At 47.4% G+C, this 27749-nt stretch overlaps 1 protein-coding gene and 1 non-coding gene across 7 annotated transcripts in view; one reads left to right on the plus strand and one right to left on the minus strand.

Annotated features, from left to right (window-relative positions):
- The window catches only part of PAX2 (paired box 2), a 133216-nt gene extending 120395 nt beyond the window's left edge, over positions 1–12821 (plus strand). For 4 of the 6 annotated variants that reach the window (XM_073352923.1, XM_073352924.1, XM_073352918.1 and 1 more), the window contains exons 10-11: positions 3303–3411; positions 12434–12530. In XM_073352923.1, coding sequence (XP_073209024.1) covers positions 3303–3411; positions 12434–12452 — 128 coding nt within the window. In that variant the 3' untranslated portion in view covers positions 12453–12530. Of the gene's footprint in view, positions 1–3302; positions 3412–12433 lie in introns of all 6 variants that reach the window. The other 2 variants (XM_073352927.1, XM_073352922.1) reach the window with 2 other exon arrangements.
- Positions 12822–25051: 12230 nt separating this feature from the next.
- LOC140915418 (U6 spliceosomal RNA) lies at positions 25052–25158 on the minus strand. The gene has a single exon (XR_012160154.1). It is a non-coding gene; the product is annotated as a U6 spliceosomal RNA (small nuclear RNA).
- Between the last annotated feature and the right edge of the window lie 2591 nt (positions 25159–27749).

The following is a 27749-nucleotide window of genomic DNA, read 5'->3' on the forward strand; positions in this document are numbered from 1 at the left end:
GGCGTTGCAAGACTGTTTGATCTGGCAGATTATGCCATCGGGATTCTGGGAGATGAGCAGGGAGGTGACACCACCAAAGTCCTTCCCTACACTTTTCTGAGCACCCCACCAAGGTCCAATTGCCCATCCAATGGAAGACACAGGGTCCTGCCAGCCAGGACCCTGGAGAAAGGAACTGTGCAAGACCCCGGATGTGAGAGGGAAGGAGTGTTTTAAGACGACACAGGAAGGAGAGGTTGGGTAGCAAGCAGCAATAATCTACTCCACGCTCTCCGTGGAAGTTAGAGCAGTGGGGCGGAGGTTGTTCCTCATGGAGGCTGGAGTCCAGGGAACTTCACACCCTGCCCACTGAAGCTATCACCTGTTTAGAGGGGATTTCAAATGACATCCAAACAGGCACCGTGAGGCTGGGCAGTGCTTGGGTCTGCCAGCAATGAGTGGCCTGGTATGGCCATAGGACTTAGTCATGGTTCGTGTGAAACTCACACTCTACGACAGCAAAATGGGGAGCCATGACCCAGCCTCCTCTCCACTTATGGTCCTGCTTTCTCTCCACTATGGCCCCACCTCTTCCCCACTGTTCTTTTGGCATTATGCTTCCAGGAGAAGAGCAAACATGAGCACTCCGCAGAGTTCAGGGCCTGCTGGTGTGGGGCAGTCCCCAGGCAGCTGCAGGAGAAGGGAAAGCCTTCTTGATCCCTACATCACCCCCCATGCAGCTGCAGATGGGCCACTCGCAGCTGTGTTGCCAGTTCTGATGGTGAGTCTAGTGATGTCTGATATTTCTCTTAGAGCCCCAGCTCCCGGAGTCTGGTAGTTACGTGGGAATCTCAAGTATTTAGACAAAAAGTTTGTAGCTCTCCTTAAAGGTTTCAAAACTAGATGGCAAATAAAAAGATCCCCACATTTGTTAGTTTGAATCTAATCTCAGAGTTTGTTTGCATGCCTGCATCCTGATCTTTGGACAGGCGGAGTTGGCTGCGCTGTCACAGTCTGGGCCATAGCGTGGCAGAAGGGCAATAGGCAGTTGAGGGCTTTCAGTATCAAGGGCACCCAACAGATGTCTGATGCTGCTGATCCCTTTCTGCCATCACTGGGTAAGGCTAAGTTTACTACACAGACCTTACAGCAGCACAGCTGTACCGCTGTAAGGTCTCCCGGACAGCCGCTCGATGCCAGTGGGAGAGAGCTCTCCGGCCGGTGTAATTAAACCACCCCCAACAAGCGGCAGTAGCTACGTTGGCAGGACAGTGTCTCCCACCGACGTAGCGCTGTCCACACTGGCACTTTTGTCGGTCAGGGGTGTGTTTTTTCCCATCACTGATTGACAAAAGTGCTCGTGTAGACAAAGCCCATCCCTTCCGTGCTGGGATCTTAGGCAGTGCAACAATCATGCCACTGATTGCACCTTGTTGTTGTTTGCTTTCAAACCTGTAACTAACTCATCTCTGCTTCCTTCCTGTTTAGTCTGCTATTGCAGATTCTCAGCAGCCAGCCCCTTTGAACTGCTCCCACCAGTTTCTGCTATAAGATTCTGTACTTTTCTCTGCTGCCCACAACAAAGATGTCTGGCACACGGTTCCTGGAAGCTTCTTTAGCCCTCAGCAAAGATGGCAACGGCAGCCCCTGCTCTGGAGCCTCTAGCACAGTTTGGGTGAAAGTTCTGAGAGTGTCCGAACTGGAATGTTCTCCTCACACTAACTCCTTGCCTTCCCAGGCAGCTTGTTCCCCCCGCCATGCTGCCATCTGACTGCAGATCTGCCTCTCAAGCCACCCCACAAACCCAGCCCCGCTCACTTTCTATTTTCTCTTTCCTTCTGTTATGTTTCCATCCCCCCTTTGTCTCTTGTACTGTCTAGTGGGTGCTGCTGCAATTTGCTTAGCACAGCTGCAGCTAGCCACTTCTCTCAGAAATTGATTGTGTGGAAGCGTTGCTAACTCGTACGCTTTGATCACAGGACTTGTAATATCTGGCACTTTAAACCTAGTTCCTGGAATCCTGGGATTAGGGGAGAATCTCATCTTTTAGCCCTCCAGGTTGTAGAGAAAAGCTTGAGAATGTAAATGTGACCTACAAGCACAAAACCCGCAAGGCAAAGGGAAAAAAAACATTAAAAAAAAGCTCATAATTTTTAAGCTGCTCTCAGGATTTGGGGAGTCTGACTCTTGATGTTTGGATGCTTGGACTTGGCAATATAACGCTTCTAGAACATATGACTTCAGGCAAGTGAGACATGCACCAGCTGAGACACTGGCTAGTTTCTATGCTAGATTGCGCCAGCTAACACTCACATGGAAGCTTGCTGGCGTGGCTCGTGAAATCAAGCTGCAAACTGTGCATCATGGTTCATTGGTCAAGCTCTGGAAAAGAGCTTGGAGAAAGTCAGCCCTTTTAGCAACCAGCACTGGGGTACTGGATGAGCCTAGAAAGTGGTGAAGTTACAGGTGCCAGGCATGGAAAACAACGTGCAATCTATGTGGATTCTTATTCATATTACAGGTTTCAGAGTAACAGCCATGTTAGTCTGTATTCGCAAAAAGAAAAGGAGTACTTGTGGCACCTTAGAGGCTAACCAATTTATTTATTCATATTACATATTCATATTACAGTAGCACCTATTCATATTACAGTAGCACCTGGAGACACCAGCTGAGATCAGGGCTCCATGTGCTAGGTGCTGTACAAACACAGCATGAGAGATAGTCCCTGCCCCAGAGATTTTATACACTAAATCAACATGATGGAGAGGGGAAGTGACTCAACCAAGGTTATTCAGCAGGTCAGTGGCAGTTCCAGGACTAGAACATAGCTCTCCAGACTCCCACAGTGGTGCCCTAGCCACTAGGTAATGCTGCCCCTTTATAAAGCCACACAAGTCTCCAGAAGAAAGACTAGATCTCTGACCACTCGCAGAAAGTCCAGAGGGTCACACCTCCAGCCTGGTGGACATTTGGAAAGGAGCACAGTCTGGGGCAGCTCCCTCTTAAGCATATAAAGAAGTGATCCGATTTTCATAAGAGGTCAGGACATTGGGTGCACGTTGGGTACTGAGCCCTTTTGACAACCCAGCCATAGGTGTCAACATGGGAGTTGCGGGGTGCTTTGGAAAATCTGGCCCTTCTTTTGGTGCCTAAATGAGAGCTGGGCATTTGGCTCCCCCCAAAACTCTGTCCTTGAATCCTTATGAAAAATCTGCCCCTAGTTCTCCAGCCAGCTGGGGTATACGGGACATTTCTGATGCTCCACCCAAGCTCTTTTTTGGTTCTGTAAGTTCCTGGGATGGGTTGTGTATCCCACACAGGTAATGCAAGAGTTAACTGGAGGTCACAGGCAATTAGTGCACCTGGTTGCACCTGGAGAGACGGCCTGGCCCAACTGGAGAGGAAGCCCAGCTGGGGGAGGAGCTGGTGGTGAGTATAAAGGGAGGGGATTGGCAAGGATGCTACAGTCCTGCTAGCTGCTAGGATGTGAAGGAAGGACCTAGAGAGAGGTGAATGTACAGCAGGCCCATAGAGGAGCTGTGGGAAAGAATCTAGACTCAGAGGCAGGTCAAGATAGGAAGGAGTTCAGGGACACAGTGAAAAGTCTGAGGGAGCAGGGCTTAGCTGCTTGCCATGAGGTCCCTGGGCTGCTCCCCTAGAAAAGCTGGTGCAGAAATACCCTGACACAAGGGGAAGATGGACTATTGTGTTTGGAGCTAGGCCCTGGAGCTGTAACCCCACACAGGAGTGGGAGGCAAGCCCTACAGAGCCTGGAAAGGGGTGAAGAGTTCAGCTGATCTGAGTTCAGTTTATTGCCTTCTTTGTTACCCCAGAAGGGGTGGGTCTAAAAGTGTCCAGCTGGAGGGCTGAGTCAGAAGAAGGGGCAGACCACTGCATGGCTGAAGAGGTTGTCAGCTGGGGGTGGTGAATGAGGAGAACTTGCCATGCCTGGCCATGAGAGGGAGTGCCAATGGTGTCACCTTTCTGTTGTTCCTAAAACACTTAAGCTTGTACAACATTGGGTACAGTGCTATACAATACTATCTGTTTCCTTGTGCTCCCATCTGCCTGCGATCCCTTGTCTTACTAAGATGGTAGCTAGCAGTGAGTGGTGGTCCCAGGATATTAGAGAGACAAGGTGGGTGAAGTAATATCTGTGATTGGATCAACTTTGGGAGTGAGACATTCTTTGGAGCTCCCCACAGCTCTTCTTCAGGTCTCAAGCTCTGTGTAGCTTGAAAGCTTGTTTCTCTCCAACAAAAGTTGGTCCTGTAAAAGATATCACCTCACCTGCCTTGTCTCTCACTAAGCTTGTAAATTGTTTGGGGCCAGGGACCATCTCTTTGTTCAGCCTGTACAGGGCCGAGCACCATGTGGCCTGGTCTATGACTGGGGCTCTGGGCAATACCATAGTAGAAATAACCACTTTTCACTTGGTGGAGAAGCTCCAAACCAAAAGTTCTGATCCTGTGGCTGGATAGAGCCCTAGTGAAGTCCTACACTTTTATTGCTTGAGAACAACTTTTCTGATTTTAGTCCCTTTCAAAATAAGGCTTTCCTGGCCTGAGAATCCACATGAGACGCTTTTGAGCCAAAAGAGGTGGGGGCTAGGGACACCCCGGGGTTGCGGGTATTACTGGCAGAAAGGCAGACCCTTAACTATGCAGCTGCCACTAGGGTCTCCATAATCATCCAGGGTGTCTTTCTGGTTTTTATCTCTGGGTTTGGATTGCAAGTTTGGACCTGTTGGTGGTTCATGTGTTTTACTATTTCTTACGTATTTTGCTTGGCTGATATAGCAAAAGCCAAAAATCAATGCTGTTGTGATTTGATTTGAGACCTCTTTGCCCCCAAGGCCAATAATAGATGTCACCTCCTGTGTTGGAGGAGAGGGAGATGCAGGGCATTTGGGGGCGGGGGTTGCAGGGGGAGGAGGAGGAGGCGGCTTGCATGGTTAAATGACAGGTCTGGAATTTCTCAGCTTTCTGCTCAAGCCAAAAGTGAATGGGGTGGCAGAGTATGTTTTGACCAATGTAGAACCAGCTACCCCTGTGGAGGTGTCAAACATCACCCAAGGAGCTGGATTTGTGTAGCCCTTGAGCTAAGAGGATAGAGAAGAAAGAGCTCCTTGTGCCAGCTTGCCCAGCCACCCAGAACAAAGTGCAATCAAGTTGGGAGTATATTTGTATCAGCTCTACAAGGCCTGCTCCAAAACTAATTGAAGTCTTTCCATGGGGCTTTGGATCACGCCAGAGGGTTGTGAAAAATTTCACGCACTCATAATTTTCCCAAATGTTGTCCCGCTAGAGTCATGCTCTCCCCACCCCATGTGATTCCTATTGTTGACAAAAGTCCCTGGTGGCCCTTCTGTGATATCTGAGCCAGGGGAGGATAGACCTTTGAGGTTGGGGGAAATTCCACGGATTTCCCCCTATGCTAATAACTCACAAATGGCTGAACTCAAATGGCCAGATTTAGCAGGTTTTCTGGTGCTCTTCATCTGGTGTTGTACAAAGCACTGTCATGATGGAGAAGAATGTTGTTGCCCCCATGTTACAGATGGGAACTGTAGCACAGAAGTGAAGGGACTTGCGCAAGGTCACATGACTGGTTTGAGATGAAGATGACAGCCAGGAATTTGGGCCCAGCTTTAAGTGGGCATAGCTCCTAGAGACTTGTGCCTGCTTATGCCAGGGGCTATATTGGTCTGAGGTGTGGGTGCAGGCATATGGAAGCATACATTTGTTCATTAGGTCTTTATTTGGAGGTCAGAAGAAGCTCAGGGGATTACCATGTAATGGTGGAGCCTTCCTTGGGGAAAGGAGGAGGCTACTTCCATGAAGCCCTTCTGACTGTCTGCTTTGCTCTGTGTGGGAGGGAGGTGCATGGTGTTTTGAGGAAAAATTACAGGTGGCCAAGTGTCCCCCTCTCCTTCCACTCCCATCAATATTCTCTTCCCTTGCCCATGAAGCATGCCCTGTGTCAGACTCCATAAAGGCCAGAGATGTGGCTTCTGGCTTTTAAATAAGTAAATAATTCAAAGAAAGAGAGGTAAAGGTATTGGATGGAGTTGGAGTTAGGATGAGCTGCAGTGGGAAGGGGCTGGAAAAGATCCACAATGACCCCTCATCTATAGTAGCGTGTGAGCTACTGAGTACAAAACGCAAACTGGAGTTATCCCCTGATGCTAGCCCCAGCCTTTGCCAGCTCCCATCAGGGTGGATTCTCCGTTACTTGCAGTATTGATGTACAATTGGGTGTCTTTCTAAAAGACAAGCTCTACACAAGAATATAAGAACGGCCATTCTGGGTCAGACCAAAGGTCCATCCAACCCAGTATCCTGTCTACCGACAGTGGCCCCAGAGGGAGTGAACCTAACAGGTAATGATCAAGTGATCTCTCTCCTGCCATCCAGCTCCACCCTCTGACAAACAGAGGCTAGGGACACCATTCCTTACCCATCCTGGCTAATAGCCATTAATGGACTTAACCTCCATGAATTTATCCAGTTCTCTTTTAAACCCTGTTATAGTCCTAGCCTTCACAACCTCCTCAGGCAAGGAGTTCCACAGGTTGACTGTGCACAAAGTGAAGAACTACTTCCTTTTATTGTTTTAAACCTGCTGCCCATTAATTTCATTTGGTGGCCCCTAGTTCTTACGTTATGGGAACAAGTAAATAACTTTTCCTTATTCGCTTTCTCCACACCACTCATGATTTTATAGACCTCTATCATATCCCCCCTTAGTCTCCTCTTTTCCAAGCTGAAAAGTCCTAGCCTCTTTAATCTCTCCTCATATGGGACCTGTTCCAAACTCCTAATCATTTTAGTTGCCCTTTTCTGAACCTTTTCTAATGCCAGCTTATCTTTTTTGAGTGGAGGGGACCACATCTGTATGCAGTATTCAAGATGTGGGCGTACCATGGATTTATATAAGGGCAATAAGATATTCTCAGTCTTATTCTCTATCCCCTTTTTTAATGATTCCTAACATCCCGTTTCCTTTTTTGACTGCCACTGCACACTGCATGGACGTCTTCAGAGAACTATCCACAATGGCTCCAAGATCTTTCTCCTGATTAGTTGTAGCTAAATTAGCCCCATCATATCGTATGTATAGTTGGGGTTATTTTTTCCAATGTGCATTACTTTACATTTATCCACATTAAATTTCATTTGCCATTTTGTTGCCCAATCGCTTAGTTTTGTGAGATCCTTTTGAAGTTCTTCACAATCTGCTTTGGTCTTAACTATCTTGAGCAGTTTAGTATCGTCTGCAAACTTTGCCACCTCACTGTTTACCCCTTTCTCCGGATCATTTATGAATAAGTTGAATAGGATTGGTCCTAGGACTGACCCTTGGGGAACGCCACTAGTTACCCCTCTCCATTCTGAAAATTTACCATTTATTCCTACCCTTTGTTCCCTGTCTTTTAACCGGTTCTCAATCCATGAAAGGATCTTCCTTCTTATCCCATGACAACTTAATTTACATAAGAGCCTTTGGTGAGAGACCTTGTCAAAGGCTTTCTGGAAATCTAAGTACATTATGTCCACTGGATCCCCCTTGTCCACATGCTTGTTGACCCTTTCAAAGAACTCTAATAGATTAGTAAGACACGATCTCCCTTTACAGAAACCATGTTGACTTTGCGCAACAGTTTATGTTCTTCTAGGTGTCTGACAATTCTATTCTTTACTATTGCCTCAACTAACTTGCCCGATACTGACATTAGACTTACCGGTCTGTAATTGCCAGGATCACCTCTAGAGCCCTTCTTAAATATTGGTGTTACATTAGCTATCTTCCAGTCACTGGGTACAGTAGCTGATTTAAAGGACGGTTACAAACCATAGTTAATAGTTCCGCAGTTTCACATTTGAGTTCTTTCAGAACTCTTGGGTGAATGCCATCTAGTCCCGGTGACTTGTTACTGTTCAGTTTCTCAATTCCAAAACCTCCTCTAGTGACACTTCAATCAGTGGCAATTCCTCAGATTTGTCACCTACAAAAAACAGCTCAGGTTTGGGAATCTCCCTAACATCCTCAGGTGGGAAGACTGAAGCAAAGAATTCATTTAGTTTCTCTGCAATAACTTTATCGTCTTTAAGTGCTCCTTTTGTATCTCAATTGTCCAGGGGGCCCACTGGTTGTTTAGCAGGCTTCCTGCTTCTGATGTATGTAAAAAACATTTTATCACCTTTTGAGTTTTGGCTAGCTGTTCTTCAAACTCCTTTTTGGCTTTTCTTATTACATTTTTACATTTAATTTGGCAGTGTTTATGCTCCTTTCTATTTACCTCACTAGGATTTGACTTCCACTTTTTAAAAGATGCCTTTTTATCTCTCACTGCTTCTTTTACATGGTTGTTAAGCCACAGTGGCTCTTTTTTAGTTTTTACTGTGTTTTTTAATTTGGGGTATACATTTAAGTTGAGCCTCTATTATTGTGTCTTCGAAATGTGTCCATGCAGCTTGCAGGGATTTCACTCTAGTCACTGTACCTTTTAATTTCTGTTTAACCTCCTCAATTTTTGCATAGTTCCCCTTTCTGAAATTAAATGCCACAGTGTTGGTCTGTTGAGGTGTTCTTCCCACCACAGGAATGTTAAATGTTTTTATATTATGGTCACTATTTCCAAGCGGTCCTGTTATAGTTACGTCTTGGACCAGATCCTGCGCTCCACTCAGGAGTAGATCGAGGAGTTGCCTGTCCCCTGTGGGTTCGTGTACCAGCTGCTCCAAGAAACAGTCATTTAAAGTATCGAGAAATTTTGTCTCTGCATTTCGTCCTCAGGTGACATGTACCCAGTCAGTATGGGGGTAATTGAAATCCCCCACTATTATTGAGTTTTTTATTTTGATAGCCTCTGTAATCTCCCTTAGCATTTCATCGTCACTATTACTGTCCTGGTCAGGTGGTCGATAACAGATCCCTACTGTTATATTCTTATTAGAGCATGGAATTACTATCCATAGAGATTCTATGGAACATGTGGATTCATTTAAGATTTTTATTTCATTTGATTCTACATTTTCTTTCACATATAGTGCCACTCCTCCCGCACGACCTGTTCTGTCCTTCCAATATATTTTGTACCTCGGAATGATTGTGGCCCATTGATTGTCCTCACTCCACCAGGTTTCTGTGATGCCTATTATATCAATATCCTCCTTTAACACGAGGCACTCTAGTTCACCCATCTTATTATTTAGACTTCTAGCATTTGTGTACAAGCACCTTTAAAAACTTCTGTTTATTTGTCTGCCTTTTTCTGATGTGTCAGATTCTTTATGTGAATGTTTCTCATCTGATCTGGCCCATACTTTATCCTCTTCCATCCTCTCCTCCTGACTAAAATCTAGTGAATCTCTATCAATAGACTGTCCTCTAAGATAAGTCTCTGTCCGATCCACGTGCGCCTCTGCAGCAATCGGCTTTCCCCCATCTCTTAACATTAAAAAGGTTGCAGAGCAGTTTTTAAACTAAGTGCCAGCCGTCTGGATCCACTTTGGTTTAGATGGAGCCCATCCTTCCTGTATAGGCTCCCCCACCCAAAAGTTTCCCCAGTTCATAATAAATCTAAACCCCTCCTCTCTACACCATCATCTCATCCACGTCTCATCCAGGCTCTGCCGGCCAACCTGGCCCTGTACGTGGAACTGGTAGCATTTCTGAGAATGCCACCGTAGGGGTCCCGGATTTCAGTCTTTTTCCTAGCCGCCTACATTTGGCCTCCAGGACGTCTCCCCTACCCTTCCCTATGTCATTGGTACCTACATGTACCATGATCACTGGCTCCTCCCCAGCACTACACACAAGTCTATCTAGATGCCTCGAGAGATCTGCAACCTTCTCACCAGGCAGGCAAGTCACCATGGTTCTCCCAGTCATCACAAACCCAGCTATCTATGTTTCTAATGATCCAATCTCCCATTACTAACACCTGCCTTTTCCTAATGACTGGAGTTCCCTCCCCTGGAGAGGTAACCTCAGTGCGAGAGGATACCCCAACATCATCTGGAAGGAGGGTCCCAACTATGGGAAGGTTTCCCTCTGTTCCTGTTGACTGCTCTCCTTCTCTGGGCCTTTCATCCTCCTTAACAGTGCAGGGGCTGTCTGACCGGAGGTGGGACAAATCTACAGTGTCCCAGAAAGCCTCATCAGCATACCTCTCTGCCTCCCTTAGCTCCTCCAGTTCTGCCACCCTGGCCTCCAAAGCCCATATACAGTCTCTAAAGACCAGGAGCCCCTTGCACCAAATGCACACACACGCCACCCGCTCACAGGGCAGGTAATCATACATGCTGCATTGAGTGCAATAAACAGGATAGCCCCCACTCTGCTGCTGGGCTTCTGCCTGCATTTTCTCCTACAGTTACCTAGGTTAATGATAGGGAGCTCTAGCTCAAGCAGAAGTCCTGGTTTGATGTAGAAGTTACTGGGGGAGGTTCTCTGCCCTATGTTATGCAGGAGGTCAGGCTTGATGATCAGAATGGGCCCTTTGGGTCTTAATCTATTCATGTGTCCTGCTGTATTGCTGCCTGTTTCATTGCCCTTCCCTGGACCTTTTCAATCTCTGTTGTGCTAAGCTTAAAGTGAGCTAACCAAAACAGGGTACAGTCCTCCAGTTGTGGGCAACCATCCATCGGTGTAAGGTCAGGATAATCTGTGTATTATCTCCTCCACCAAGCATCCCATTTACTTTAGCTGCCACTGCACCCTGGGCAGAAAGGATATCTGAACCATCCACAATGACTCCAGGGGGTCCCTTTTCAAAGTATCCTGAAAGTTCAGGGGCCATCAGTGTCTACAAGGACTTCAGCTCAGTTTTGCCTCAGAGCCATTCCCTTACCTCTAGCCGTGCCGCATTTCATCAGCCATTGAACTGGTTAAGCTATCTGCATAGCCCAAAGTCTCAGGGACATTCCCTGGCCAAGGAGGACTTATTTGACAAGCAGTACATGGTGCCTTATTCTCTAGAGGCTGAGCCTGCAGCCTCCTTAGCATTCCTAGGCCTGGCAAGTCACCAGAGCACAAGGAGACATTCAATGAATTTAAAGGGTAGCAAAATTCAAAACTGATCAAACTTTTTCATATAACACAACTAGACTGTGAAACTCACTGCCACAGGATGCCCTTGAGGACAAGAAGTTACCAGGACTAAAAAGGGATTGAATATGGATAACAAGAATATCCAGAATTGCCAGAATTAATGCCAACAAACTTTGGCAGGATCTTAAATCTTATGCTTTAGGGCTTAAGTCATAGAATCATAGAATCATAGAATATCAGGGTTGGAAGGGACCCCAGAAGGTCATCTAGTCCAACCCCCTGCTCAAAGCAGGACCAATTCCCAGTTAAATCATCCCAGCCAGGGCTTTGTCAAGCCTGACCTTAAAAACCTCTAAGGAAGGAGATTCTACCACCTCCCTAGGTAACGCATTCCAGTGTTTCACCACCCTCTTAGTGAAAAAGTTTTTCCTAATATCCAATCTAAACCTCCCCCACTGCAACTTGAGACCATTACTCCTCGTTCTGTCATCTGCTACCATTGAGAACAGTCTAGAGCCATCCTCTTTGGAACCCCCTTTCAGGTAGTTGAAAGCTGCTATCAAATCCCCCCTCATTCTTCTCTTCTGCAGGCTAAACAATCCCAGCTCCCTCAGCCTCTCCTCATAACTCATGTGTTCCAGTCCCCTAATCATTTTTGTTGCCCTTCGCTGGACTCTCTCCAATTTATCCACATCCTTCTTGAAGTGTGGGGCCCAAAACTGGACACAGTACTCCAGATGAGGCCTCACCAATGTCGAATAGAGGGGAACGATCACGTCCCTCGATCTGCTCGCTATGCCCCTACTTATACATCCCAAAATGCCATTGGCCTTCTTGGCAACAAGGGCACACTGCTGACTCATATCCAGCTTCTCGTCCACTGTCACCCCTAGGTCCTTTTCCGCAGAACTGCTGCCTAGCCATTCGGTCCCTAGTCTGTAGCTATTAGCAATCAATCTCTAGCTATTAGCAATGAGGAAGTGTCCTAATGCAGAAGGCAGGTTATTCCATATCAGCCTACTCTGGGGGTTCTTGCACCTTCCTCTGAAGCATCTGGTGCTGGCTACTGTTGGAGACAGAATAGTGGGCTAGATGGGCCTCAGGTCTCATCCCACCTGGCAATTCCTATGTTCCTAAATCCACAGTGTGAGGGAATGGGTGGAGATCTCACCAGCCCTCTTTCATTAAATGCTAACAACAATCAGTTCTCCAGCCCATGCAGATTGTGTTGAATAATTTGTTAATCTTCTGTCCTATTATCTTTGGCTATTTGTCCCTCATACTCTAGTTTCAATGTGCAGCTTACTTGGTATCTGTGCTATTAAAGCACAGATTTTAATGGATGTTTTTTTTCAACCCTAAAACTGACATTCATCTCCATTTCAAATTATAGGTTTTACTCACGACTTTAAGAACATGAGAACGGCCATACTGGATGAGACCGAAGATACATCTAGCCCAGTATTCTGTCTTGTAAAAGCAGCCAATTCCAGGTGCCCCAGAGGGAATTAACAGAAAGAGGCAATCACCAAGTGATCCATTCCCTGCCGCCCACTCCCAGCCTCTGGCAAACGGCACCATCCCTGCCCATCTTGGCTAATAGCCATTGATTTCTTAAAGGGACTTTTATTATGTATCTCATAAAAAATAGATGTTTATGACCCAATGGACCAAATTCTCATGTGGCTTAAATAGCTGTATTTCCATTGACTTCAGTGAAACAATGTCCTTTTACACCCAATGTTCTCCTGGCTGGTTCCATAAAGTCCTCTTCCTCAGAAGGCCTGATTCTCTTTCAACTTCCACCATGTAAATCAGGTATCTGAAGTCAGTGGAGTTATACTCATGTAAAAGGGGGCTACATGAGATTGGAATCTAGCTTAAACTTTTCAAATTCATTGCCACTGTTATCCCAGGGCAGATTCATAATCACTTCTTAAGGCCAGAAGGAACCACTGAGATCCTTTAGTCTAACACATGCCACAGGATTTCCCTGCATTAATTCCTGTTTCAATGGCTGTTTTTCTGAGATGTTCTAGTTCAACCACAGCCAATCTTGATTGTAAAAATCTCGAGTGATGGAGAATCCACTTGTGATGTTCCCCTCTGGTGTTATCCAGACGGGTGATCTGCTAGGTCACTCCAATCCTTGACTCTGGGAGTCAGCCTTACCCTGCTCTGCTGTGAGAACCCCCACTCCTGGGTTATTCACGCCCAGCCCCTGGCATGTAAGCTGTTCCTTGGATTGTACAATGGAATGACACAAGCCAATATCTCCGGTCCCAAACACAACCCTAGGAACCTCTGTCTTGCAGTGTCCAGTTATGCCCGCTGGATGCTGCAAGCTTATGAGTTCGTCAATTTAACAAAGAAATTGATATGTACCAGGCTTGTTATCCCAAGGGGAGTCTCTGACACGCTTCAAACCAAACACACTGCTTCAGGTAGAATAAACAGATTTATTAATACAAAGATAAATTTTAAGTGATTATAAATCAAAGCATAACAAGTCAGATTTAATCAAATGAAATAAAAGCAAAACCCATTCTAAGCTGATCTTAACACTTCCAGTGCCCTTACAAACTTAGATGCTTCTCACCACAGGCTGGCTGGTTGCCCTTCAGCCAGGCTCTCCCCTTTGATCAGCACTTCAGTCACTTGGTGTGGTGTCTATAGATGTAGATGGAAGAGAGGAAGAGCATGGCAAATGTCTCTCCCTTTTATCATGTCCTTTCTTCCCTCTTGGCTTTGCGCCCCCCCCCCCGCGTCCCCCCTACCCCCTTCAGAGTCAGGTGAGCATTACCTCATTGCAGTTCCAAACGGACCAACAGAAGGGGAGTGACTCACTCAAGAGTCCAACAGATCCATTTGTTGCTGCCTATGCCAGCGTCCTTTGTTCCTGTAAGGCTGGGCTGGATTTGTCCTGTGCCTGCCCTGATGACGTGTGAACTGCCTCTCTGCTCTTGGAGAGTTTTTGCCTGGGCTTATTTTAAGCCATGAAGACACATTTTCAGCCTCAAACTATATACATGAAATTATAACCGGTAACATCACTATAACAAAAATGCTCAGTGCATCATGAGCCTTCCGAAGACGCCCGAGATGTCAAACTTTGCATTGGATACCATACAATCATTTTACAAGGATGAACATGGGGGTGCTGGGTGTTCCCCCGAGGTACAGAGCGTAACACCTCCATCTCTTGGTAAGGTGTTCTGGTGCTTAGTTATCCCCACTGTTAACCACTTGGGCCTTATTTCCAGTCTGAACCTGTCTAGGTTCAACTTCCAGCCATTGGATCTTGTTATACCTTTGTCTGCTAGACTGAAGAGCCCTCAACTATCAAATTTCTGTTCCCCACATAAGTACCTATAGGCAATGATCAAGTCACCCCTTAACCTTCTTTAAGATAAATATCATAGAATCATAGAATATCAGGGTTGGAAGGGACCCCAGAAGGTCATCTAGTCCAACCCCCTGCTCGAAGCAGGACCAATTCCCAGTTAAATCATCCCAGCCAGGGCTTTGTCAAGCCTGACCTTAAAAACCTCTAAGGAAGGAGATTCTACCACCTCCCTAGGTAATGCATTCCAGTGTTTCACCACCCTCATAGTGAAAAAGTTTTTCCTAATATCCAATCTAAACCTCCCCCACTGCAACTTGAGACCATTACTCCTCGTTCTGTCATCTGCTACCATTGAGAACAGTATTGATCTGTATTCTGAGATCAAACCTATTTGACCACATTGGATCTCAGCTTCTGTACAAATGGCTGTGTATTATAGAAAACCATTAGGCAGGTATTTCTGTTACATGAAATTTGTAACCAGCTAGATTCCACCTTCAGACACCCCAGCCTGGAATGATCCCCTTTCTATATCTCTCTCATTTCCCAAGCTCAGTGTGCTTAACTTATCCTTCCTGTATAACTTGTAACAGGAAAACCTAGTGCCCCATTTGCTATTTATTATTATTGTTAGTACCTAGGCCCCATTGTGAGGTTCTGCACAAACAAATGCCGGGCCCTGAAGAGTTTACAATCTAAGTCCCATCAGCAATAATTGTTGATCTGTCCCCTTTGTAAGACAAGAGCCCCAAGTCTTCCACTGCATCTTGGACCTTCTAGCATTAGTAGAAATGTACCTGTATTTCATCCCAGGAGAGCTTTGTTAGCCCATTGCAGATGAATCCTGGCTGGTGCACTTCCTGTGTAACTTCAATGGTTCACCATCCTCAGTTGGCCCTGGCCACTGGAAATTCAGTGCCTCTCCTGGCTCCACTGGCCAAATGCAGGTCCCAGCAGAGTCCAGACTTTCAGAAGCAAACAGCATTGGCCTAACTCTGCTCCAATTGCGTCAACAGTAAAACTCCCACCCTCAAACTGACTTCAGCAGGAGCAGAGTAAGGCCAACAATGAGTGCTCTGGAAAGTCCGAGCTCCATTGTGGAGGGGAGAGCTAGGGCTGTGGCAGGGAGGTAGCATGCGGACAAAGGTGAAGATAATGTTTGGGGCTGCTACTGACACCCCAGAGACCTGGCTTCAGCACGGGGGTTTCCAGGCTGTGTCCTTAAGTTAGGCAAAGGCCTCCCAGCTGTCTGGAAGAGAGACCAGCGACTTGATCTAGATTATTTACCCAACTCGTTCTCTCTCTAGGTCCCAGTTCATTCCCTCATTGCTGAGGTTGGTTTTAACTCTTTGCATGCTGAGCCCATATCTCTCCCCATGTAAGTGTCCTAGAACCCGCGGCCAGAAAAGATACTTGTGGTCACCTAGCCTGACCTGCATAGCACAGATCAGACTGTCACCTGGAGATTCCTGTAGCGAGACCTATATATATGTATGTCCCTGAGCTACAGGAAGATGCCCCCCCCCATGTTAAGTACAGTGACAATTCCCTTATTGTCCAAAACCTGGATGACCTGACATAATGCCAAGGTTGAGATTGTCAAAGGCCAATTCCCATTAAAACTAGTGGCACCCAAATCCCCTTGCTGGCTTTGATAACCGTGGCCAGCAGGGGAGTACTGTGGCTAAGCACACCATGAGGGTAACTCAGGTTGTGCCTTATTAGAGGGATGCCACTGGAGAAGCTGTCTGGGACATGATGGCATTATAAGGGTTAATCTGATTTGCCCTGTGATCCTGCTGGTGGTGCAGAAGTCTGGGGCTAAGCCTGGAGCTACCAGGAAAGTTATTTTGTCTTTGTTATTTGTCCGGCCAGTGGTGTGACTTTTGGCAAGGAGCCATCAGAAGGCAAACAGCCACCCCATTCTCGTATTCACAGCACCAGGCTGGGGCGGCGGAGGGAGCGAAAGATAAATAGAATTTTATTTCCCCCCCCAAAACAATCTCCTCCTTTCCCCTCCTCCTCTTTCTTCCACTCCTCCTCCTCCTCCTCATCTTCCTGTCCTCCACCCCCACCCTGTCCATCTCCCCTCATCCCACTCACCCCACCCCCCACCGCCACTCTCCAGCACTGTCAACCCAAACACATGATAAATTGCCCTGTCAACAGAATTCATTCAGGGACCAATTAATTCCACAGAAATGAACCAGGAGCCATCAGTTGCTGAAAAACTCCAAGTGCAGGGAGCGAGGAAGCTAGCTCTGTGAGTGAGAGAGAGAGAGAGAGGCTTGGGAAGTTAGTCTGACAGAAATTGGTCATTTAATGCTTAAGTGCACCGTAGACAGCCCTGTCATAGCAGCCGCCATGGCAAAAACTCCCCCAGTGCTTTATTTATTAATTATGTGGAGCAGCACGGCGGCCACTTCGCTGTCTCAGTACGGACTCATCAACTTTCCTTCTTGTCACTGGGAAGCGATCCCACAGCATGTGGGCAGAAGGGGTCGTTTCTGCACCCAGCCCCTTCCACTGCCCCAGCGTGATCAACCAAGGGGGCCAGCCAGCAAGACCAGTGCCGGTGCTCTGGGTAGAAGTGCCCTTCCCAGGCAGGGAAGAGTTAAAAGCCATGGGGGTGGGAGGCAAAGTGGCTGGAACGGGAGTTTGGCGATTTGTCCCTTCACTGTGTCTTTAAGGCTAGGAAGGACATGCTTGATGCTTCCCCTTTAAAGAATCTGCACAGGAACTGGAAGAGTCTCCTGACTACAGTCCTAGACAGGAGCATGCAACTGACTTGCAACCCTGTTTGACATTTGTCATGTACTGGTGCCTGCCAGGGGTTTACACATCAGCCATGTGCAACCCCTTATCTCCCATCTCTGGGTGGAAAACTCTGGGGGAAGCCTCCCTTGTTAGAATCTTGGAGTAGTCTAGTCCCTCCCTCACCACATTGACCAGCCCTCAGAGAGCCATTGTCCAGAATCTCTCTAGTGCCATCTATTGCACTACCTCCCTTGGTTGGCACCTTGCCCCATTCTCAACCTGTCTGTAGAGTCGCAGGCCAGGTCCTCAGCTGGCATAAACTGGTGTAGCTTCCATGGAGCAATGCCGATTTACACCAGCTAGGACTGTGGCCCCTAGAGATTTGTGAATTCATATTGCTGCACCTAAAGTCCCTTTTGCCTTGTTCTGTCCTCCTGGTCCACCAGTGTGCCTCGGGAGCAGGTCACCTGTGCTTAGCAAGCAACAGGAATAACCCCTAACCACTTTAGAATGACACTCTACATTGATTTAGCTTCTTTCATCCCCAAGGATCCCAAAGCATTTCACAAACATCAGTGTGTGCAAGGGTCACTTTAGTCACCCCTGAAACACGGCCACTTCTGGAGGGGAATGTAACGTGTTTAACAGCAAACAGCAGCACTGCTTGGATCACAAGACCATTATGCTGCCTATCCTATTTAGCTATGGTACTTGTAAGGCCCCATTGCCATGGTAACTGAGCACCTCGCTATCTTTAATGTGGTTATTCTCACAGCACCCCTGGGAGCTAGGGACATGTTATTATCCCCCGTTTCAGAAATGGGGAACTGAGGCACAGAGTAAGTGACATGACCAAGCTCATGCAGGAAGTCTGTGGCAGAACAGTGACCTAAACCCAGGTCTGCCAAGTCCTCAGTTACTGTCCTAACTACTGGATCTTTCCCCCTCTCTTCTGGCCCCCCTGTGCCCACACCCAGCTCTTACTCTACCCTGGGGAGATTTTTTTCCCAAAACCCTGGGATCACTTTTTTCATTTGCTCTCCCCTTCACTTTTTCCAGATTTGTCTCTTTAAAATGTGGTTCTCCAAACTGAACCCGCCTGGCTTGTCTGACATGCAGTGCATAAGGGTGAGTGTACTGAAAATTAGATTTGCCCAAGTACATGAATGATCTTCATGTTGTTCTCAGCTGATGAATAGTCGCCTAACCCACGAGCTGGGAGCAGAAGCAACTATGCCTTGCTCTCTGCCTGCCCCTAGAGCCTGCTCCTTCCCACCAGCCAAACACGGGGATGGGAGTTAGCAGATCCCCTGCAAGAAAGCTCTCAGTGCTCCCATCCATTTCCAGGACTCAGCAGGTGAAGGGAGAGAAGACCCTGATGTGCTCGCCTTGCTTCCTGCCCGCACAGGACCTACCTGAAGGGGAAGCAGAAGAACATATCAAGTCCTAGCAGCTGAAGGAGCCAGAAGACACTGGGTCAGCAGCCCCTACCATAGCCATCTCCCTTCACATGCCCCTCTGCACCACTTCCCCTTCGCTGTCAGATGTACACCCACCTGTTGTGTAAGTGAGCTCTAGACAGAGCCAGGTCTCTCTCACACCACTCCATGACATCCCCAGCCCTGTTTAAAGCCTTGAGGCCTGCAGTCAGAATTGATCCCCACTCAGCGCATGGTTTGGAGTAATCCTCAATTCTGACATAGTAGCTGTCCTTTATAAAGCACCTTGCCTTTCGGCGGAACCCGCAGCCTTATAACCATATATGGAGAGTGCCTCAACCACCACTGAGCTGCAGCCACCTCTGAGTGAAAAGTGGCAGCTGTTTAGCAGTACTACACAGCAGACAGGGAAGGACAAAAGCCCGTGGAGCTGAAACAATAGGTGGACTTGAGGGAGCCAGGATGTAATTGCTCAGACTGATCAGGATAGTAAGGCTAACACTTCTAGGAACGTAGGTATTGCCAGACCGGATCAGACCTGATGCCCATGTAGTCCAGTATCACTAACACTAATCAGCACCAGCTGCTTCAGAGGAAGGTGTAAGAACCAACAGAAGCACACATGAAATAATCTGTCCCCCATTAGGTCTCACCCTGGTCTCTAAAGGCTTGTCTACACTACTGCTATGAAAAAGCCATCCCCTGGAGCCATGTAATTTACATTAATTTAGCGCCGATGTGGACACCACTTTATGTCAGTGGGAGATGCTCCATCACTGACATAGGTTCTGCCTCTCATTTGAAGTGGAGTAATTATGCCGATGGGCTAAGTTCCCTCTAAGCTGTGCAGCTGCGCAGCTGCCTATTAAGTGCCACACAGGCGCTCAGGGCTGAGGCAGGGAGAGATGCTTCTCCCCAAGCCCCGACCCAGCCCAATGCGGAACCTGCTGTGGCCGGGGGACAGGCACCCCTCCCTGGCCCAGCCTGGCCTGGAGCTGCTGCGGCTGGGGGACAGGCGCCCCTCCCTCAGCCCGAAACCAGCCTGGCCCCCGACCTGCTGCGGCTGAGGGACAGGCACCCTTCCCCCTGCCCTGCCCGGCCTGGACCTGCCACAGCGGGAAGAGGTGCCTTCCCCCCACAGCCCAGGTGCTGCTGCAGGGACAGAAAGCTGGGAGGGAGTCCTCTCCCCACTGTAGCCCCAGAGAGCCCCACTGCACTCCAAACCCCTCATCCCCGGCCCCACCCCAGAGCCTGCACCCCCAGCCAGAGCTCTCACCCCTCCAGAACCCCAACCCTCTGCCCTGAGCCCCCTCCCACACTCCAAACCCCCCAGCCCCACCCCAACACATGAATTTTATGTGCCTCAACATGAAGGGGATGTGTCACACATCCCCTCCATATTGGCGCACGTAACAAAATGCATTCTGCACATGGGTGAGACAAATTAGAGGGATCACTGCCAACGGGAAAGCACTCTCCCATCAGCGTAGCACATCTTCACCTTTGTGCAACAGCAATGCAGCTGTGCTGATGTAGCGCAGGAGTGTAGACTAGCCCTAATAGTCAGAGACTGGCTTAAGTCCTCAAGCAGGAGGTTTAATATCCCTTCCAGTATGTTTATAATTAATTTTGATGATAATTCTGGCTATTCTTATCCATATAAATGTCCAATCTCTTTTTGAATCGTGCTAAATTCTTTGCCTCAATGACTTCCTGTGACAGTGAGTTCCACAGCTGAGTGAAAAACTACAAGGTGTCCTTTCAGTTGTGAGTTTGCTGCCTTTCATTTTCCTTGGCTATCCCCTTGTTCTTGTATTACAAGACTGGGGGCCTCTGTTCTACCTGTCCACCTTCACTAGACCATTCATTAGTTTATATACTTTTATCTTATCCCATTTTATTCATCCCCTTTCTCAGGCAAACAATCCAAATCTCTCTTCCTCCAGAACCCAAATTTTCCTTGAAAGTTATCCACCCAAGTGCTTGCCAAATGCAACGCCGCTTAGCACTTCAGCTGTGACCTGAGCGCTGCCCAACGTGGCATGGCCTCTGTTAGTGTGTGAGGAGTTGATCTGGTTGAAAATTTTCTAATGACCATGTTTTTCAACAGAAAATGGTGGTTTTTAATTAAACAAATATTTTTGTGAGAAGTTTGCCTTCCACAGGAAATTTTGACACCCTCCCTTCCAAAAAAACCCCCGAACACCAGAAACCTGAAATATTTCGATTTGGAAATGCTGTCATAGTGCTTCATAGGAGAGGAAGTTTGGTCTAAGCTTCCCAGCTGTAGCCTACATCTCCCATGGTGCACCATGGCCAGGGAGTTCTCTGATGCACTGCCGCCCTTCTCCAAGAGGGGAAAGTGCGGTGCATCAAGAGAGGTGTAATTAACCAAGAAGCTCATGAGGCACCCCAACCTACAGCTCCATGGCACAATTTCTGGACTGAAGTATTTCAGGGTTTGGCTGAAACTTTTCACTATTTAAATTTTCATTTGAAAAAAAAAATCAATTTTCTGTGGAAGATTTAGAGCAGGGGTCGGCAACCTGTGGCCCGCGTGCCAAAGGCAGCCCACGAGCTGATTTTCAGTGGCACTCACGCTGCCCGGGTCCTGGCCACCGGTCCGGGGGGCTCTGCATTTTAATTTAATTTTAAATGAAGCTTCTGAAACATTTTAAAAACCTTGTTTACTTTACATACAACAATAGTTTAGTTATAGATTATGGATTTAGAGAAAGAGACCTTCTAAAAACGTTAAAATGTATTACTGGAACACGAAACCTCAAATTAGAGTGAACAAATGAAGACTCGGCGCACCACTTCTGAAAGGTTGCTGACCCCTGATTTAGAGGGAAAAGATTTTTCTTCATCAAAAACTTCCAGGAAAAAGGCCACATTTTCCAGCCAGCTCCACCGGATAGAGACGATCTGTGGCTGGCTGCAGGGAGTCATCCCTAGTACTGGTACTTGAAGCCAGGCAGCACGGGTGAGTGCATAGCCTCATCAGCACTTACCTGTGGTGCAAGGCTTAGAGTACAGAAGGAAAGGGCATCACCTCACCTCTCCTTGTTGGGTCACTTCAGAGAGCCTTTGGGCCAGGGAAAGAAGCCATTTTTCCTCATGACAAATAATTAGATCTAAAATTTAAAAAAAAAAGTGACCTGTTTGTTATTAAAAAGTGTCTGGCTGTGGAAAGAGAGGTGTCATGGTGATGCTATTGTGCAAGTACCGACATGGAGAAACAGGGTAAACAAGTCTTCAGCCCATCCAAGAACTTGGGCTCCTCCCCTCTCTATAGCACACCAGAGCTGCACTTCTTCAGGGACCAAATTCATTCAAGACACTTCTCTGCAGCACCCTTGGAGTGTACTGGGAAAAATCTCATCTAGTCTATTGCTTTGGGCACCAGCCTCGCCCCACCAGCAAACAGTATCAGAAGCAGGGTCTTGCAGGTTGGCTCCCCACTGAATTAGAAACCAGTTACATGGAGTCGGGCAGTGTCTACACTTATATTTCGCTCCTGCCAGTGTAACTGTCTGGCTATGCCAACTTAACTCCACCTCCATGAGCAGCATAGAGTCAAGGTCGATGTAGTTAGGTCAGCGCAGTGAGAGTGTAGACACTACGTTGCTGAGTTACTGGCTTTCAGGAGCCGTCCCACAATGCCCCACACTGACAGTGCAATAGATACACGCACCACCAACACCAGGAGCAAAGTGTAGACACACACAAGCGATGTAGTTACTGCAGCTGCTGTATGCCAACATAAATTAGGTCACGATTTTGGGGAGCCTGACTTTCAATTTTTGAATGCTTGGGGTTTGCCATATTATATGTCAGAGATGTAAGATTGATAGTACTGGAGACGTGAGTTATCTATTCCTCAACACAACTGACCCAACAGCAGTAATGTCAATGTAAAGTTCCCTGCATTGGCCTACTAATGCACCTTAGCCCATTTCTAGGAAAACTGCCTCTATGGGAAAGACAGTGGTTCCATCTCCCAATCCCGTGCAGTGTTTGGTCTCTCCTTGTCACTCCGAATAGCCCTGCACTGCTGCTGTGAACTTATACAGGGGCCATCACAGCATACCAGCACTGTCTTCTTGTGGTGTGTTTCTCAGAGCACTGTCCCCTTGCAGTGCATGGCAGCCTCCTTCCCTGGGTTGGTGTGTAGGTGATCAATTGGTTCCCAGTCCATGTGAGATGCTTCATAGTACTGCATCAAGTCACTTTAACAGCCACTGGAGAGTTACTTTGTAGTGTAGTTTATAGTTATTTGCAGTAACGCTGCAGCGTCCTTTGGGGTTTGCAGTGGATGCAGATGATATTGATTTGCAGCAGTATATTGCAAGGACACTGCACTGGGATGCAAGTGGTGCTGACAAGCTGTCAGGCAGCACAGATTACAACCCAGGGACACAGTGCACTGGGATGCAGATGACCCTGATACGCAGCAGGGCAGAATGCTGCAGTACATCTTCTCATTCTAGCAGACCAGTGGGGAAAGTGACTTCTATAGCCCAGATCCCCCCAGGAAGACCAGTCGCTCACATCTATAGGCTGATAGCATAAGCTGCTCAGCTGCGGCAGCAGACCATGGTGATGAGACATTTGACCAGTGAGTATTGTAGAAATCCATGTTTTCACACACAAGCATCATCCACATTTATAAGATTATTTTAGCATCATGACATTTTCAATAAATGTTGTGCGGGGAGGTTCTTTGCCTTCTGATTTCTGAACCCTTAGGGTGCACTGAGGACACATTTGCAAGCCTTTCCCTCAGCAACCAGAGCTAGAAATGTATCTGTCTTAAAGAAACAAAAGCTGAGGTGCTCATGCAATCACCTGACTCTGGGAGCTGGGCCTTTAAGAAAAACACCAACTGTTGTGAGACGAGTGATAACATCGGGAGAGTTAGCAGCATAAATGCCTGAGATTGTCAGACAAGGTGGGTGAGGTGATATCTTTCATTGGACCTATTCTGTTGGTGAGAGAGACAAGCTTTCAAACTTACACAGCACTCTTCTTACACAGAGAGGTCTGGGAAAGATACTGAGAGTTTCACAGCTAAATACAAGATCGAACAGATAATTTAGCGTTAGTAGTTAGCACATATTCTAAGGAACCATTCAAGGTGAAGTGACCTGTTAAGAGCCCTATAGTCACAGGACAAAAAGAGGGGTTAAGTGGGTTACAGATTGTCGTAATAAGCCATAAATCCAGTGTCTTTATTAAGACCATGATTTTTAGTATCTAGCAAAGTTATGAATTTAAGCTCCCAGGCTCATCTTTTGAAGGTATTGCGCAGGTTTCCTTTGAGGATGAGGACTGAGAGCTCAGATACAGAGTGATTGCTTTGTGAAAAGTCTGCACCCCCAGGTGGTGTGGTGTTTTTGTCTCAGCTTTGCTGTGTGAGTTCGTCTGAGAGCATAGTGATTGTCTGCTTTCACCCATATAGTTGCTATTGGGGCATTTAGTGCACTGGATGAGGTACACCACATGCTGTGATAGGCATGTGTAGGACCCATGGATCTTGAAAGGTGTGTTATGGGGGATGTTGATCATTGTAGCAGTGGAGATGTGTCTGCAGGTTTTGCATCTGTTGTTCTGGCAGGGTCTGGTGCTGCTTTGAGTTGGAGTGCCCTGGGCTGTGGGGAGCTTGCTTGTGATGATGAGTTTGGAGAGGTTGTGGGGTTGTTTGAAGGCCAGACGAGGAAGTTTAGGAAATATTTCTTTCAGGATGGGGTCCCCCCTGAGTATGGGTTGTAGTAGTTTGATACCCTTTATGGGTTCCAGTGTGGAGTGGTAGGTGACAGCTAAGGGTGTGCAATCGTAGCGGGTTTTATTTCTTAATTGAAGCAGGTTCTCTTGGGTTATTTGGGTGACCCATTCCATGATGCAATATAATTTTCTGGTGGAGTGTCCTTATCTGGTGAAGGCGGTTTTGAATGTGTTAAGGTGTATATCCCAGACTTTCTCTTTGGAGCATATTTTGTGGTATCTGAGTACCTGGCTGTAGAAGACCAATTTCTTGTTGTGTTTGGGGCCGTTTACTAGATCTGTGAAGGTAGGTGTGGTGATCTGTGGGTTTCTTGTATGTAGTTGTCTGTAGGGGTCCATTGTTGAAACTGATCCTGGTGTGCAAAAAGTTGATGCTAGTGTGAGAGTGTTCCAGAAAGAGTTTATTGAAGTTGTGATGGAAATCTGAAGGAGTTTGCTGTCTGTCCAGAGGATGAAAATATCATCATATATCACAGATATATCATTGGTTCTGTGGCACATTTGTCCAGAAATTCTTCTTCAAAGTGACCCAGGAAGAGGTTGGTATACTGGGGAGCCATCCTAGTACCCAGGGCTGTTGCCAGGGTTTGGAAAAAGTGTTTGTTGAATATAAAATTGTTATGGGTGAGGATGAAAGGGATGAGTTTGACGATGTGTTTTTGGGGTGGAGAGATGAGACTTGTCCATTGTCTTGTAAATATTTGAATTTGCATGTCATCCTTGCGCAGGGGCAATGCAAATCTTCTCTGTATCGTCGCAATTTTATTATATGTGCTAGGCAGTCAGCAATGTTGTCCTTGTGAGAGATGTTGGTGTATAGGGAGATGACAACCATGGTGGCAAAGATAGTGTTCTGAGGGAGGTTGTTAATGTTGTGGTGTTTATGGAGGAAGCCAGTAGTGTCCTGGAAGAAGCTGGCTCTTTTTGTGGTGAGTGGCCTTGAGGATTGTTTCTGTGAGTCCTGACATTCTTTCAGTAAGATCGCTGTGGCCAGATATGGTCTGTCTGGGTTCCCTTGCTTGTGTATCTTGGGAAGCATGCAGAAGGTCCCTGGGGGGTGGCTTCTTGGCAGATGAGCTTGTAAAGTTTCTCTTGAAGTTGTTTGGGAAAAGATTTGATGATAAACTTAAATTCCTGGGTAAATTGTGGTGTGGAGTACTTCTTTGAGTACTTTTTGGTAGGTGGTGTCGGAGAGTCAACGATTGGCCTCATTAATATAGTCATTGCGGTTGAGGACTACAACCTTTATCTGTCTGGTGGTTAGATTTCAGGGACTGCATAACTGTCCTCTTGGCAGCGGAGAGACTGTGGTGGATGTGATGTTTGTTAAGGATTTCACAGTCAGTATTTTTTCTGAGACAATCAATGTAATGATCAAGTGTGTGACTTCATGCACTCTGTCCAGTCAGAAGATTCTTATTTCTTATGATTGTTTGTGGGGACATGGTAACTGTGAAATAGTTGTGAAAGAATTTTTTAGGTGGAGTCGGCAGAAGAATTCTCCACGTTAGTACAGTAAAAGGTTTTGTAGTGAGGCAGAAGTTCATTTCCCTTAGAGTACAGCTAATTCAGCTCCAGTTCGGGGTAGTCTTGATAAACTGATGTTCAGGTGTTGTGTAGTGTCCATGGGGTAGATACGGGTGCCATGGCTTCTCCCAGATATGGTGTTCTGTGGCTTGTGAAGTAGTTGTAGTTGGTTCCACTTTCTTTTTGTGTTGGATAGCTGTCATCAGGTTTTTTGGTAGCTGTTTTGGACTTCTCACATGATTTCCAGGTAAATTTCCTGATCCCCTACCCCCCCCCACCTTGCAATGTGTGGGAGCATGTGGTGATTTCTTGTTTGAGGTGGCCCCTTCTGAAGTATGTGAGATGCAGTAAGTGGTTCCTCAGTTTTTCTGAAGTCCGTCTGCAGAGCTGTTCAGCACATTTGGAGTTGTGTGTAGCGGTCAGAAGGTTATAGATGGTGAGACCTCTGGCAATGTTTTGTTTCTTGCATTTGCTCAGGAAGTAGATGTCATGAAATTTTGCTTCCTTTTTCTTCATTTTGTGGTGTTTCCATTTTATGTGGACAGTTCCAGGCTTGGCTGCACACACAAGACTCAAACACAGGGTACATGTGTTGTGGGGACAGAACGTGGTCCCTCCTTGCAGGACAGCTGCATCTGCCAACATTGAGATGTCTCTGCTTGAGCGTAGCCTGTGGGTTGCTGTCCTCACACCTCACAAACGGGAATCGCCAGCAGTTGTTCATGGGTGGGGAGAGACCTGACCCCACTCCAGTTCCTTTTTCTAGGCTTTTAATCTGTGGTGCCTAAGTGGTGCAACTGTTAGGATTTCATTTTCTATGCCTGGGAGGCTGCTGTCACCGGAGGCAGCTGCCCGGGCATGGAGCAGGGCAAATGCAGCGTGGTGCTGGTGGAGAGAGCACAGAGCACTCGCTCTCATGTAGGCTGCACTTTGGTGCCATCTTGTTTGCTCACCTTCAATGTAAAATAAAAGCCCTCCGGACCAAAATGACCGGAGAAACAGAATGCCATGAAAGGGGGTGTGCCAGAAGCTCCTTTAAACAAAAGGCGCCGATTTCCACAGGACTGAAGCACTATGGAGGCAGCACAAAGGATGCTGGGAAACATATCAGAGGTGACAGGTAGATGGGGGCATGCGGGGTCAGGTGCCCCACCCCAAGACTTGCTGCTTCGCTTGTACTGAGCATGCTCAGTAAGGCTGGTGAAGCCGGCTACCCGCACTCTGCCCCCCTCCCACCCTCTCAGCAGGCCCCAAGTTGTCTCTGGATCTGCAAAGCAGGGATGGGCTGTGAAATGGGCCTGATTTTATGCTGTTCTCCCTTGGAAGCTAATGAAAGTGGAAGGAGCACTGCACGTCACAGGGCCCTAGCCTAATTATGAGGCCTGGTGTGATGAAGGGGGAGAGCTCTCCTGCCACTGCTGTTGTGTGTGCAAAGGAGGAGTGAGACTTTGCCCTGCCACCTACGATGAGCACTTCGTTCCTAGCCAAACAGCTTTTCCTTGCCGCCGTAGGAGAGCTTTCCAGGGGCACCTGAATAATCCAAGATGCCTTTGATCGAGGTGCAGGTGGCTGCAAGCAGGAGCTGGTGCCCAAGGCAGCTGGGAAGCCGCTTCCCGGCACTGTGCCTTGGCACCTCCTGACACCCGATCCCAGGCCGGTGGCTCTCTTGGCTCCCATTGTAAGCAGCTCAGTGACATGATCCCTGGCTCTCCATAGAGCCCTGAATAGCTGCTGGCGCCCAGCTTTCTGAGCCACCTGAATTACTCAGCACTAGAGAGACCTGGTGGAGGCCTTGGACCATTCCACAGGCCACCTCTCCACGCCAGTTGGGATGTGGAAACCCCAGCACTTAA

Source organism: Lepidochelys kempii, chromosome 7, assembly GCF_965140265.1.
Source record: "Lepidochelys kempii isolate rLepKem1 chromosome 7, rLepKem1.hap2, whole genome shotgun sequence".
Lineage (NCBI taxonomy): Eukaryota > Metazoa > Chordata > Testudines > Cheloniidae > Lepidochelys > Lepidochelys kempii.